The 14,984-nt window shown below is 55.4% G+C and overlaps 1 protein-coding gene across 1 annotated transcript in view; it reads right to left on the reverse strand.

Annotated features, from left to right (window-relative positions):
* Positions 1-14,724, reverse strand: part of EFHD1 (EF-hand domain family member D1) — a 39,057-nt gene extending 24,333 nt beyond the window's left edge. Inside the window, exon 1 of the mRNA XM_060151226.1 lies at positions 14,347-14,724. Within this exon, the coding sequence (XP_060007209.1) occupies positions 14,347-14,639 (293 nt within the window). The 5' untranslated portion in view covers positions 14,640-14,724. The remainder of the gene's footprint in view (positions 1-14,346) is intronic.
* Positions 14,725-14,984: the final 260 nt, after the last annotated feature.

A 14,984-nucleotide genomic window follows, 5' to 3' on the forward strand; every position in this document is an offset into this window, starting at 1 on the left:
TGTGCAGAGCCCCTGGGTTTTCTTGGTTTTCACCTGCCCAGAATAATCCTGCTATCAAGGAAGAAAGAAGCAGGGCAGCCTTTGTCTGCCTGAAACTCAGCCATCAGAAACTCCCCAGGGATCCCCAGGGGGTACGGGGGTTCTCAGGAGGATTGCCCCAGAAAATGCCTTACTCTTAGTGCTGGGGGGAACCGCCTGCACCCCAGAGACCCAGAACATGGGAACACACCGGCTTGTCTCCAGAAAGGCCTTGTATGGGAAACATGCACTGCCTTTTCAGACAGGCTGGCTCTGGCAGCCACTCAAAGTGTGGTCCCCGGACCAGCAGCATCACGGTCATCCAGGATTATTCGAAAGGCAGAATTTCAGGTCCGCTCCCAGACCTGCTGAATCAGAACCTGCTTTTTCACAAGATGCCCCGTGTGGCCCAGGCTCCTTCAAGTAGGGGAAGGGCACTGTGCCAGACTGTCCCCAGAGCAGGCAGCCCTTCCTGGGGCTTTCCTGCTTCTCCCGTGGGTGACCCTGGCTGTGCCCATCCAGATGAGCCTCAGGGGCCCCCGAGCCCGCAGGACTGCCGTTCCTCCGTGCTTCGCTGCCTGCCCCTTCTCTGAGGTCCTGGTTTCCCCTCTTTTGTGTAGGTCCCCCTTAGCTGTCCAATTATCTGCCCTTTCTTTCCTCTCTCTCTCCCTCCCTCTCTCCCTCCCTTTCTCCCTCTCTTTCTCCCTCCCTCCCCTCCTCCCTCCCTCCCTCCCTTCCTTCTGATTTGCTGCAGACTGAGAAACCACATCTCCAAGTGTGTTACAACTACATGCAAAGTAAAAGAAAGCAGGGTGCGAGGAAGGGGGACCCTGAGGAATTAAGTACAAAAGCTTTTGAGCCCAGAGTCTGATATCCAATCAGGCTGCTCCCAGCCGCCTTTGTGGGATGAACGCCTGGCTCTTCGAGTCACCTGGCTCACATCTACCTGGGGCCTCTCCAGAGCAGAAGAAAAGCACAAAGACCAGTCCCAGCGGGGAGGCAGATGTACAGACAGTTGAGCTGTGATAAGGCCGGAGCATGGGCAGAGCTGGCTCTAACAGGAGTGAGTGTGCAGAGCCGTGGGAGGGAGCCCCTGTCACCAGTGCAGTCCAGAGGTGCCGGGATGTCCCAGAAGGGGGGAGGGGGCCAGCTCCCACAAGGCATTCTGGGAGAGCTGTGTCTTCTTACGGGTAAGAGGGGCAACCCTCAAAGAGTGTGAAGCAGAGGGCTTCCCTGGTGGCGCAGTGGTTGAGAGTCCGCCTGCCGATGCAGGGGACACGGGGTCGTGCCCCAGTCCGGGAAGATCCCACATGCCGCGGAGCGGCTGGGCCCGCGAGCCATGGCCGCTGAGCCTGCGCGTCCGGAGCCTGTGCTCCGCAACGGGAGAGGCCACAACAGTGAGAGGCCCACGTACCGCAAAAACAAAAACAAAAACAAACAAACAAACAAAAAGAGTGTGAAGCAGAGAAGTGACATCAGATGGCTGTCTCAGAAAGACCCCTCGGCTTGATGTGCAGGATGGATTTAGGGGGGCAGTAGCGGGGGAGAGTGGAGTGAGCAGTGGGGAGCATGCAGCAGTCCTCACTGTGGAGAGATGCAGGAAGAGAGAAGGTGAGCTGGGAGTGGCCCTGGGGGCAGGTGAGCGCCAGCTTCACCTGTCCTGTGCACAGCCAGTGCTGCGGGGACTCACTCCTGGGAAATATCCTTCTTTTTCTGGTAAGAGGCCAACATCTTTACAGGCTGCAGGAGACCAGTTGGGTCTCCCCAACCACAACCTCCAATAGTTCTGTACATGGCGTCTGGAAGTTCATAAAGAAAGGGAAGGCGGCAGGGCAGAGCTGAGGGGCCATCCCCACCCCTACAGAGCACCCACTGTGTGCTCAGGGCCCCGCAAGACAGCAGAGGGGATGCAGAGTCAGGCAGCTGCTACCCAGGCTTTTGAGACGAGCAGGGAAATCCTCTTTGTCCCAAATGCCTGCAGTGGGAGTGCACTGCACCTGCCAGGGACTCCCACGCGGATTCAGAAGGAGAGAGAGCAGACGGTGCACCAAGCTCCCCCAGCCTCGCGCTCTCAGACTGGCTGCCGTAGCCCAGTGGTGGAAAAGACCTCAGATCGGGAGGTTTCAGCTCCACGCAAACTCTCCCACTGATGCCAGCAACCCAATGTGGAAACAAAGCAAGCCAGGCCCCGTGACCGCCCTCCAAAGGAACGTGCCAGTGGCAACCAGTTACTAGGCCGGGAGTGCTAAGGGCTTCAGCCACACTGAGGGCACAGATGCCAAGAGCCCACGAGTGACCAGGTAGAGAGGGACAAGCCTTGGAAAGCTTCTGCCCTGGCAAATGCAGCAGGGAACAATTCGGTCTACTGGAGCCTTGCTGGGCTCCTCCTGAGGAAGGTGGAGGGCAGCAGGGGCTGGCAGTGAGCTCCTGGGGTCAGACTGCCCTGGTTCAAGGCCCCGGTGACATCCTGTGCTGTGTGTCCTTGGGCGAGTTACTCTCTGGGCTTTGTCCAGGTGCTGCCAAGATGACAGGAAGACAGATAAACTCTCAGCTTATCCTTAAGCGCATGAGTAAGGGTTCACTTTTTTAGTTTTGGCTCATTAAGAGAAGGACCCTAATCCTGGGGTCTCCCCTTGGTCCTTTTGAAGTCGGCGCACCTTTGCTGGGTTTGGATAAGTACAGGCGGCTGGGGACTCACTTGGGAACAGGGGATGGAGCAAGTGGATCTGGGAATTTAGAGTTACCGGCTATCCATCCAGGAAGGAGGGGGAGAAGGGCATCCCAGGGGACGCCCGCCCTGAGCACACCCTGATGGAGGCGATGGGGAGGCCATAGGGCTCTTCTGATCAGGGGTGTCGAAATGAGCAAGGGTGGTTCTTTGCTGTGGTAATGGGGTGTCTCCCCTTGGCTCCCAACACCTCCTATAAAAGGCCTGATGGGCTGGGAAACTGGGCCAGAGGTGCCTCTGGAAACCTAGTTTGCCTGGGGATCCCCAGGAACCCTGTGGATCTTGGGGGACGGGTGCCCCCAAACAACCCGGGGTTTCCACCCCCAGACCCAGTCAGTCCTGGTGCAGCCCCGGTAGTGACCCACTCTCCCTCGACTCCCAAGCCCAGGAGCCAGGGAGGGAAATGGCCAGGGGGAGGCCCTGAGGGAGGGGGAGGTCAGGGCCTACAGGCCCAGTGGAAGTGGACTGTCGGGGGGACTCAGCCGTCCCTCCACATAGAAAGGAAAAGCACCTGGGCTGCCAGCCTCCGGGTCTTCAGAGCCTCCGCCCACAGCTTCCCTGCCGGTGGCCCCTTTCCAGTGTCCTTCCTCTGGGCTGGTACCACCTTAAATCCAGCAGCCCTGCTAGGGGCCTGGACCTGCAGCTCCCTCAGTGGAAAGAACCTGGGGCTGGAACTGGAGTGACCTAATTAAGGCTGTGACTGCACACCAAGTGGTCACGCGATCTTGGGGACAACCTGAGAAGGTGGTCACTTTCCTTTTTCCGCATCTCACTTACAGGCATGTGCCCTGTGTCACGCGGTTGGTGGCACTGCCGGAGGGGACTGCACAACCCCACCGAAGGCTCCTATTCCTGACAGCCCTGGGAGCTGGGAAGCTCCACTGGGGCCGTAATTAGGGACTCAGGGCAGCTCCAGAAGCAACGCTCAGGCCCCTCTACAGAGGTCAAGGATCCCCTGCCCTGCCTGTGGCCCTGGGTCCAGCTCTGGGGACTGAAGGAAGAAAGAAGTCAGCCACACTCAACCTTAAAGAGCGGACCCTGCTTTCCCAGGGCAAACACCTGGGAGGAGGGGGAGGGGAACCTTCTAAGAATCAACAATAATGGACAGACTGGAAATTGGGGGTTATGGGAGAGAGACTGTGGAGCGCCAACAGCCCAGCGAGAATGGGGTCGGGCTGGGGCAGCCAGCGAGAGAGAAGAATGCAGTAGCCAGCTGTGACCGGCCTTGAGGGTCAGCGTGAAGAGTCTGAACTTCGTCCCACGGTCCCCATCAGTAAAATGAGGGATGATGAAAGCACCATCTCACAGTGCTTACGATGTGTAAATGCCAAGAACGGTGCCTGCACACAGTAGGTGCTCTATACGCAGTGGCTCTTAGCAGTGGCTGTGCTCAATAAAGTTGGCCCTTGTAGGAAAGGGTGGGGGGAGTATGAACCATTTAGGGAGGGGACAGAGACCCTGTCACTGAGGCCAAGATGGACAGAGCTGCACAGGATCAGGGGCCAGCACCTCTCCAAGGCTGAGACAGAGCTCACCATGTCCCTGAGGGCGCAGAGCTGAGCCTGTCAGCAGCCAGATCTTGCTGGTAGAGGGTTGATGACCGGGGACCATGGTCCCAGGCACAGTGTTCAGTGAGAATTGCCAGGTGGGGCTGGGGGGCCCCGGGAGTTGCCTAATCCCAAGGCTAGGATCAACTACAGCCCTGGGGTCCCTTGCCATTCTGACCAGGAAGGGGCAGCAGGGCCGGCCTCAGGCATGTGACAGTTTATAAGTCCTGAACGACATGCTTCTACTTCCTGCAAACCTGATCTGAGCTGGCAGAGTGCTAAGGACATAGTGTCAGCCAGAGGCAGCCTTGTGTGGAGACAGACCACGCAGTCCTCGCCTCCAAAATCAAAGAATTTACCTTCATTCAGCAACACGGGGGGGCAGCTAGGCAGAGACTGAAAGAAAATAAAACCAGGCCTGGACACCCCCCAACACACACACCTACCCACCCACGACTTGTGCAAAGGCCTCCACACTGAGAGAAGGGCCATTAGCAGCAGAACATCAGGCAGGCACTGAAAGGAACGAGAGCCATCAGTGCAGGTGACGCGCACCAAAGATGGCGCTGGCCACATGCACTCCCGCCTCTCCACCTGGAGACCCTTCTAAAAGGAGAGGAAATCAGAGGCACTCGACTCATGATGATAAAGGGAATAAGGGAGGTTGGAAGGGGGGCTAGGGAGAAGGGGGAGGGTCCAAAGACTTGAGATGAAGGACACCTGCTTTAGCCACGGGGCTCAAGGAGGCAGACACCCAAGGCCAAGGTCTCTGTGCAACCAAGTTAGTTTTCATTTTCCGTTACATCTGGAGGGCTTTTGTTCTTTGTTTTTGTTTTTTGTTTTTGGCCTCACCACGCAGCTTGTGGGATCTTAGTTCCCAGACCAAGGATCGAACCCGTGCCCTCTGCAGTGGAAGCACAGAGTCCTAACCGCTGGACCGCCAGGGAAGTCCCTAAGCCCTTCCTGACCACAGCCCGGCTCAAACACACCTTGGACCAACTCTCAGAGGAAGTAACACCAAGGCAGCCCTTCCAGGGTGCAGAGTGTCACCCAGGGATCCCAGCTGCAGGGCACCAGCTGCCGGGCCCTCTTAGGTGGCAGGAGAAGCAGAAACATATGTTGCTCCTACTTAAGCAATAATCTTCCAGAAGCAACTCTGGGGTCCTAGAGCTCTGGGATCCCTCTGCCATCCACTTCTGCTTCTGCCTCTTCTTCCCCTGGGGGCTCCAGGTCTGCCCCAGCCAGTGAAACCACAGGCCACTGACAGGGAGAAAGGTCGAGAAGTGAGGAAAGGGGTGAGCAAGACCACCGACGACTCACAGGGCTCAGGATTCAGAAGATTCCAAAGCAGGTGCCTGGAATAGGGGCCGGCAAACTATAGCCTGCGGGCAGATTCTGCTCACCAGGCCTTACCCGGACACAGCCACGCCAGTTAGTTTAGGTCCCTTGATGTATCGTCTGCAGCTACTTTCGGTCACAGTGGCAGAGTTGAGCAGTGGCAACAGAGAACCTAGGGCCCACAAGGCCAAAATAGATTTACTACCTGGCCCTTTACGGACCAAGCTGGCCCAACCCTGGCCCAGAAGGAACTTTGACCGTCGTACAGTCTGACCCCCAGCCTTCCAAGAGCCTCCCAACCCTTCCTTGCTGCAAAACTCTCACTCCACGAAGACAGACCACACCTTCCAATGGAACTCCAGAGAAAGGGGCTTACCACCTTTGAGACCATTCTTTTTATTTTTCAACAACTCCAACCATGAGAAAGTTCTTTCTTCTCTACGCTGAACCAAGGCCGTGGCTTCCTTTCACTGAACCCTCATTACCCACCTTCTGCCCCCTGAGGTCGAGCAGATCCCCACAGACTTCAAACTCTCAGCCCCCATCCTCTGGCTCCAGGAGCCTCGGCCCCAAGGCCTTTGATCCTTTGAGGGCCTGAACCCCTTCCCAGTCCTGGCTGGCTGCTCCTCCCTGGCTTTGTCCAGAAAGACCACGACCCCCTGCCCTGAATGCAGCATCTTCACAGTGTCTGCTAGGCTACCCGGGGTTTCTTATACATGGGTGGTGGATGGCTTTTCCAGGATTTGCATCTTTCCCTGTCAAGCAGCATCATGTTAAATCCAGCCCATTGTTCAGAGTTCATAGAGCTTCTCGAGGGCAGAAACCCCTCCAGAGCAATCTGTATAATACCAGCACCTGGCATGTGCTTCACCGAATGAATGAGAAAACTGATGAATGAACAGCTCATAGACAGCGGGTGAGAAAGAGGCTCATCCTTCTCATCATCATGGTATCCCAGGAGCAGACATTAGCGAATGTGCACACCGCGCTGGCCACGGGAGCCCAGGGGCGGGAGCCCCGGGAAAGGGGTCACAGAAGGTCCGTGAGGCCTCGGAACCAAAGAAGGATTCAGTGCGGGACTTGGGTCTGCGTCTTGGCAGGCCATTGGGCACAGGTAGAGTTTCATCCTGCAGGATGGCACAGTCCACGCTCCAACAACTCAGATATCCCTGTATGTAGGCCTTCCAAGGACCATCTAGCATTTAGGACCAGGGGAGCCCTTCAATCACCAACACTGAAGGGACACAGAAGCAGGGGGAGGCTGCAGAGTGTGAGCCTGCAGGAGTGCACCTGATACACAGATATTCATGAAGCAGGAAGCTAATAATAGCAAGCTGTGTAAAACCTAGCGTGTGTGCTGGGATCCTACACGGAGTATCTCTTTCCCCAAGTCACGGACAGGCCTGGCGGCCACTAGCTCCAGAGCCTGAGACCTGATTCATTCGATACATCCTTAGAGATCACTGGTTCAGCCACGCCGTGAAACCACACACGGTGTAGCCCGTGTCCACCAAGCCCCCCAAATTCAATGGAAGATGGTATTTCTATCTACTAGTTAGTCTGGGGGGTGGGGAGGTATCACAGGGCTAAGAGTATAAATAAAGTTAGAGTCCCCTGGACCTTAACGCTTTGAAACTAGGCACTTAACTAATTTTGCAAGAGAGAAAGGACTTTTTTTTTTTTTGGCATTATGTAAGATTTTAATAAGTCACTCGAATTCTCACAAAATGTGATGCTCTGTAATAAGGAGGGTGGAGGAGGCTTCCCAGAGAAAGGAGGTAAGGAGCAAGGAATGAGGAGAAAGGAAACTCTCTGCCAAGATAAAACTGCCAGAAACAGTGGCACCTGCTTCCAGCCACCCCGACATCATACTCTGGGCAAAGAAAACCAGTGCTTAAACCTCTCTAAGAAATAGTTCCCAGTTACAGCGTCTTTCTGCCGGAGACCAAGGCCCCAAACAGAAGCCGGCCTGGGTTCTGGCTGACTGCCCGCCAGGAATTCAGACAAGCCCTGGGTTCTCCTGCCCCACCGTCAAGCAGAACAGTCAAAGGTGCAAACTCCAGTGCAGGTGAGGGAATTTCAACTCTAAGGTGGGTCACCGTGCACTAAAGACACAATCAGGAGAGTCAGAAGCCCTCGCCTTTCTCTAAGGGGGAAAAAAATCACTGAACTAACTTCCAGTTACTTCCATCCACCTTTCCCTGTGTATAAGGCAATTCGCTCAAAAGACACAGATAAAGATCCACCTCCCCAGTAAACCTCCTTAACGGGGCTCCCTTCACCCCTTTGGCAAATTCCCAGCCCTCCAAGTCCACACCCCTTCCTCCCTCCCTCAGAGAAAAGTCTAGGGAGGAGAAGAAGAAACTGGGGGTGGGGGAGATGAGAAATGAAGAGTTCCAGGCAGCCCTGCCTTTTCGGGGTTCAGCAGTGATGGGGAGTCAAGTCCTGGCAGGGCATCCATGATGTCATCATTTCCGATTCTGATAAAAAGACAACTTTCCCACAGCCAAAGGCTCGTCTCCCCACCCTCTCTCTGGGGCATTGAAACACAAGCTTTTACTATGCTGCAAGAACATCACAGCTGCATTTTAAGATGCTGTATTTGGGTCCACCCTTAAGTGGCTGCCCTCATTACCTCCCTTTGAAAGGGACCTCTGGATAAGCCCAAGGTAATTAAAATTTCCTGTCTAACCTTCACCGCTCCACCAGCTCGTATTACAGCCCTGGACACACATGGTAGAGTCAGTTTCTCTGGGGCCTTCTCACTCTTCGTTTAAAATCAGGCCACTATTCTCTTGGCCCAGCCTATCCAGTAACACTCTTGGAAACGGAGAGGGAACTTTCTCTGGTGACGCCTCTGGCTTCCCACACTCATTAGAAAATTCTCTCTCTTCTACAACACACCAGGCTCATTTGTAGTAGGTCCCAACAATACGAAGGCAAATAAATGACCCCCCCGCTCCAAGAAGCTGATGTGTTCACAGGCTGGAAAGGATCCAGGGTTTTTTAAACCTTGAAAATGTAAGAGATCCCTAAGTGAAATACTTTTAAATAGGAAAATCAAACTGCAAAGATCAAAGCACGTTTTGCAGTGTCTGCATAAATCTATATAGCCCCGGGCAAAAAGAACAGGCGTACTTTGTTCTGGTCAAGTCAGGTTCTGAGTGAACTCTAAGGCGACATCAGAATCTGGATCTAGAAACAGATTAAAAGTGAAATTCTTGCTGAAAGTAAGTGCACTCCTGGCACAAGTTGGGGGCTTTCTATTGGTATTGTTTTTTGTAGTTAGATGGCAACTCCATTTGAAATAGGGTCAGGCTTTGAGAAGACTGATCCCCCTTCTGTTGAGGGTAGGAATCATTCTGGCTTTGGTTACATCTCAGACCTCCTAAATTACCTGAACAATCTAAAGTGGTTAAGATTCTGACATGTCATGATGCACACAGACAGAGCACCTCTGCCCAGGGGCAGTAATGGGTTGAAGAGGGTCCCCCCACCCCAAAAATTCACAGCCATCTAGAACTTCAGAATGTGACCTATTTGGAAATAGGATCTTTGCAGATATAATAAATTGAATTAAAATGTCATTCTGTGGAATTCCCTGGCGGTCTGGTGGTCAGGACTCAGCATTTTCACTGCCGTGGCCCAGGTTTGATCCCTGGTCAGGGAACTAAGATCCTGCAAGCCACGCAGCATGGCCAAAAAAAAAACAAAACGAAGAAGTCATACTGGATTAGGGTGGGCCCTAAATCCAAGGACTAGTGTCTTTACAAGAAGGCCATGTGAACACACACACACACACACACACACACACAGGGAACACCATGTGACTATCAAGACAGGGACTAGAGTGACGCGTTTGCAAGCCAGGGATGCCGAGAATTGCTGGCAACCATCAGAAGCTAGAAGAGGCATGGAAGGGTTCTTCCCTAGAGGCTTTGGGGCAAGCATGGCCCTTCTGATACCTTGATTTCAGAGTCCAGCCTCCAGAACGGTAAGAGAATACATCTCTCTTGTTTTAAACCACCAGCTTGTGCTCCTTGTTACAGCAGCCCTAGGACACTCATCCACTCACTCAGAAGTAGAACGAGTAAGTCCCCTCAACAGAGCCCTGGGGGCAGTCCCAGGGGGACCAATTACCCACCAAGCGGCCACATCCCCACTCCACAGCTCAAGCTGCAGGTGAAATCAGCTTCAAAGGAGAAACCAGACATTGCAAAGTGTTTGTAAATTATTTAACAAAAAGGACAACATACAATTTGCACATCCACCAAAATTATGGCTGTGAAAATTAGTGCCTGAAACTTACTGGTCTCACCACGCACGGGCCAAGCATTGAGCTAACTGCTTCACATACATGAATTTATTTAATCCCCACAATAAACTCACAAGGCAGGTACTTTTCTATCCCCACTTGACATAAGGGGAAACCGAGGCACAGAGCTTTTCAGTAGTAACCTTCCCAAAGTAACCTTCCAAGTAGCAAGTGGTAGAGTTGGGGTCTGAACCCAGGAAGCCTGGGTCCAAGTTCATGCTCTTAACAGACTCACACACTGCTTCTGCAATGGATAGAATGTGGAAAGCATGAAAAACAAGTTGAGATTTTTCGCATGATTTTTTTAAATTTATGCATAAAAACCAAAGGAAAAAGAAAAAGACACATTTCAGTTGGGGGCAGATGTGTGGCAACGAGCAGCTGCTGACCGGACAGGGTGAGGGCAGAGTGACACACCCACAGGGCAGGGAGACAAGTCAGGGAGGAGTGGGCATGCCCAGGGCTTCTCCAGGAAGAAGAGGCACCACAAAGGGATCCGCTTGCCCAGCCCTCAGAGAGTGGCCAAAGCGTGCTCAGAAAAGTTTCGATGCAAGAGTGTGCGTGGGGAGGGGGATGTGAGAAAAATTAGGTTTTCAAGAGGACCTACCCAGATGTAGGTTTTTTTTTTTTTTAATTTTGTTTAAGTCATGCCGTATTTTTTAAAAGTCAAGTAGGACAGCAGGAAGAGGAAAATATGAAAGAGGGCCAGCAGGAAAGCTGGGCTGGGCTGTGAGCAAAGCTGGGACCTCATCAGCTCATCAGCTGCGGAGGACCGGCTACAGGACAGGTGGTACTGCCGGGTCAACGGGTGGCAAATCCCCAAATGCCAAGCCCCACAGCAGCCTTCCCGGGTAGGAGGGGGCCCACAGCCTACCGCAGCCTGGGCTAGGGCAGTGGGTGCAGGCAGCCCCCAGGGCTGGCGAGATCGGCAGAGAGGATCCTGGAGCCAGCTGGCCGCCTGGAGGGAGCTCAGGGTAGCAGGACGGCAGAGAGACCAGGGGGTGGCAGGGGGGCTGGTCTGACTTAGCGACCACAGGGGGCCCTCCATGAGATGAGATGAGATGAGAGTCACGGCCACGTGCCAGGCAACAAGGATGGATGAGGACTAAAAGCAGAGCTGTGTCAGAGACGCCCAAGTGACAAAATCTCCCGGACTGGGGAGCCCCTGACCCTGGTGGGGTGGGGAGAGCAAAGTTTCAGCTGCCTCCCAGGTGAGGAAACTGGGTGGAAGCACCTGAGGGGAAGCCCATCGGGCTCAGCTGGAGGAGGCTGAGTCTGGAAGCTCAGGGGGGGACCGGGTGTGGGTAGCATGGCAGCCTGAAGGCTCGGCAGGGCGGGAAGGGTTCTAAACATGGACATGGGGCCTGGAGCCAAGGGAGGGGGGGGACGGCCTTCAGCAAAAGGCCCCCGTTCCACGTCACATGCTGACTTGGCACTGGCCACCCCCTCCTCTCACTCAGTTCTCACCAAACCCTTGAAAGAAAGGGTTGCTCCCGTTTTACAGATGAAAAGACAGAAGTGGTTAAGCAACTTGCCCTTGATCACAGCTAATGACCCTGGAATGAGGGGGCTATAGCCCCACCTTCCTCAAACTCATGATGGATAATTGGGTCTCTTTTTTTTTTTTTTGGCTGCATTGTATAGCATGTGGGACCTTAGTTCCCTGACCACGGATGGAACCTGTGTCCCCTGCAGTGGAAGCGTAGCATCTCAACCACTGGCCCACCAGGGAAGTCCCAAGATAATTGGGTCTTGATACTAGGTTTAAGGGGTGGGGGAGCCTTTCCAAACCACTGTTGGGGGAAATACCATTCCCCGAGTGGCCCCTGCCCCTGGCAGCCACAGCAGCTACCTGCCCCTCATGGGAAGGTGGTACTCCTACCAGCAAGAAACTAAGGCTTCGAGGGACCATGTAGCCTGCCCAGGGTCACAGGTCCTAGGCCCTGTCTGACCCTATGCCTGTGAGGCTCCTCCTGCCACACTGGTGTCTCCAGCCACCACTTGGCCGACTGTAACTGGATCAGTCTTGCCTCCCCTGCCTTCTAGGACATGGGGGGAAATCCCCAGGAAGGATTCTTTGCAATTACTCATGCCTCAGATGCCACTGCCTGATGACCGGAGCTGCCAGTCCTGCCTCAGGACACTGGAGGCTGAAGGCCTGAGTCTGCCCACAGTCAGGTCCGGGATGGAGCTGTGAAGGTCCTTCACATTGAGCAGCACAGATCCCCCCTCCTCAGCAAGAGCCCCACTGCCAGTCCCCCTGCTAGTCTCTGCAGGGGTAGGGCACGTGGTTCAGGCCTGGCCAACCAGAGCAGCGGGCTGCCCTGGCCACAGCAGTTGGCTCAGAGCCAATAAGAAGCAATAGTAAAGCTACAAAAGACACACACATGGTAAGGTCTTTGCTGTGGTTACTCTTCCCACTGGACTTGCTGGAGCTACTGTGGCCACACTGCCACCACCAGGGATAAGCCACCTGAGAATGGGGACAACACAGGGAGGAAGCTGGCTTAAGAAAAAGAAATTAAGCTCTGATGGCATCATTTGAGCTCCCTGATCCAGCCATACCTGACACCAGTCCTTTTTTAGTTTTATGAACCCATTAATCCCTTTTTTGTTTATGCCAATTTTGGTTGCAAGTGACAGAAAACCCAACCTAGACTTGTGACTGACACAGTAGCTCTGGAGGAAGAAGTCTCGTGCTCAGGCTGGGCTGCCAGCTCTGTGGGACCCCAGACCACACACTGCCTTCCCTTTAGCTTGACCCTCTTCCGGTATCTGTTTCCTCGCCAACGCCACCTTGCTTGGTCTCCCAAGGCCCTCTGATTGTGTGGACTCCCTTTATTACTCTTAGGCAGCCAACAAACAAACAAACAAACATCCTTTCAACGATTGTTCTGCAGAAAAAAATAATAGTAATAAAAATAAATGAAAGAAATCTGAATCACCCCAAAGTGATTGGAAGAAGAAGGTCCCCAAGATGCCCTCTCTGAAGCCAGCTGGACTGGGAGGAAGTGCTGGGACCTGGGAGCAGCCAGAGGGGGAGCAGTATGCCAGGAAAGGCATAACCCCAAATAAATCAAAGGGGCTGTGACGCACCATTCACTTTTCTGTCTCTGCCCCAGTGCATTCTTTTGCTTCAACTCAGCCTTCCTTAATGGCCCAAATTATACCTATCGGGTGTTAACACCAGAGATCAGTGCCTGGAAGCCAGGGACGCGGAAATCAGGGTGTCAGGGAAGCGGAGAAGATGCGGAGGCTCCGGGTACCAGCCTCTGCTGACCTCCGCGCAGGGGCTGGGGCTGGACAACAGCCCAGCCTCAGGAAGGGGCCCAGGCTCCCGCCACACAGCGCCGGCCAGAGCGCCTTTAAATAGAACCTCCACGCGGGAGGACAAACACATTCCAAGCGCATTTTAAACCGCCCCAAGCATGACCTGGCCGGCGGCCTCCGCTCCCCCAGGCATTTTTCCGGTCTTGGCCCAATTCTGGAACTAATATTAATAGCTCAGTTAGGAGCTTACGGTGTGCAAAATACTTTATGGCCTTAAAAGGCAGGGATGATTACTTCCCCCACTCTCTAGATGAAGAAACTGAGGCCCAGGGAGCTGGCAAGCTCCAAGGCCGACTACCGGGGGTCTCTCTACGCTGCCTCCACCACCCGATGGGGCTGACACGGCAGGACCGGAATGAGCCCCCGCCGGACCAGCTGCCACCTGCCTTGTCCGGTTCCGGAAGGGCGCCTCCTGCCCAAGAGGCAAGAAGGGGGACAACAGCCAAGGCGACGCTCCCAAGAGGCTCCCTGAACGTGCTCGCTCCAGGAACGTACTGATCTTTCGTGAAGAGTTTAACAAACTCCCAGTTCTCAGGCTCTGTTGGTACATCCAACCCCGCGCGGCAGCCAAGGATAAGTTTCCTCCTTTGTTTTAAAAGATAAAGGACAACGAGGCTAATTTCTCCCTCGGGAGATAAAGTTAAAGTTGGCAGGTGAGGCGCGGCGCGTCTCCGTTTCCTAGAAGTTGCGCCCTGGGCAAATCTCGGAGCGGGCCCGCAGAGGGGGCGGGACCCGCCGTCCGGACCCGGGAGCCCCGGACTCGGGCTCGGCTGCCCGAGGGGAGCTTCTGACCTCGGTCACGGAGAACGGCGGCTCCTGCTCTCGGTGTCCCAGCCCCGCTGGATCCCCCGCACCGCGCCGGGATCGGTCGGGGCGCGCTGGATCTGGGGGGCGTGGGGTTAAATGCTAAAGACACTCCTGGAATCCCTGCACTATCCCATCCTGTGCCCCCCCCCACAAGCGGGGCCCGGGACTCCCAGCCAGAAAGACCAACCCACCGCCACCTCCCCCTCCCTCCCGGGCTCAGGGTCCCCGGGGGCGCACGGCGCAGGACGCGGCGGAGAGCTTACAGTTTGAACATGCTCTCCAGGTCCTTGATGAGACGGCGGCTGAACTCCGGGAACTCGGAGTAGGGATGGAAGACCTTGCAGCGGCGGGGTCGCGCCGCGCCCTCGTTGATAACCAGCCGTCGGTTCAGCTGCGCGCTCAGCTCGGCGTCGGCTCTGGTGGTGGGCGCCCAGGCAGATGGCTGCGGCTGGGGCTCGGGGACTGGGGCGGCTCGGGGCGCAGGCTGGAGCCCGCCGTCCACCTCCTCCCAATGCAGTCGCTGCTGCAGTTTGCTCGCCAGCTTCTCGCTGGCCATGGCCGCGGTGGATCCGGGGACGCGGGGAGTGGGCTGACAGCGCGTTGCTCGCCGACTCGCGACTCTGCGACACTTCGCCAAGACGGCGGGGACCCGGAGGTTGGGTGGAACCGTGGGCGGGGGCGGGGGAGGGCGGCGGGCGGGGCGGAGCCGCGGCTTTAAGGAGGCGCTGGGGCTTGGGGACCGCCCCCCCCGGCCAGAGGCCACAGGTGTCGGCGCGTCCCGGGGACGTCGACCCGCTCTCCACTACCCGGGGCTCCAAGACCGGGAGCTGAGCGCCTCCCGGGACGAGGAGTGGACCCTCGGATCAACTCTGACTTTGCCGCCCGCTCCCAGGGAGCCCAG

The sequence above is a fragment of the Lagenorhynchus albirostris genome, chromosome 6 (assembly GCF_949774975.1).
Source record: "Lagenorhynchus albirostris chromosome 6, mLagAlb1.1, whole genome shotgun sequence".
In the NCBI taxonomy this organism is placed as follows: domain Eukaryota; kingdom Metazoa; phylum Chordata; class Mammalia; order Artiodactyla; family Delphinidae; genus Lagenorhynchus; species Lagenorhynchus albirostris.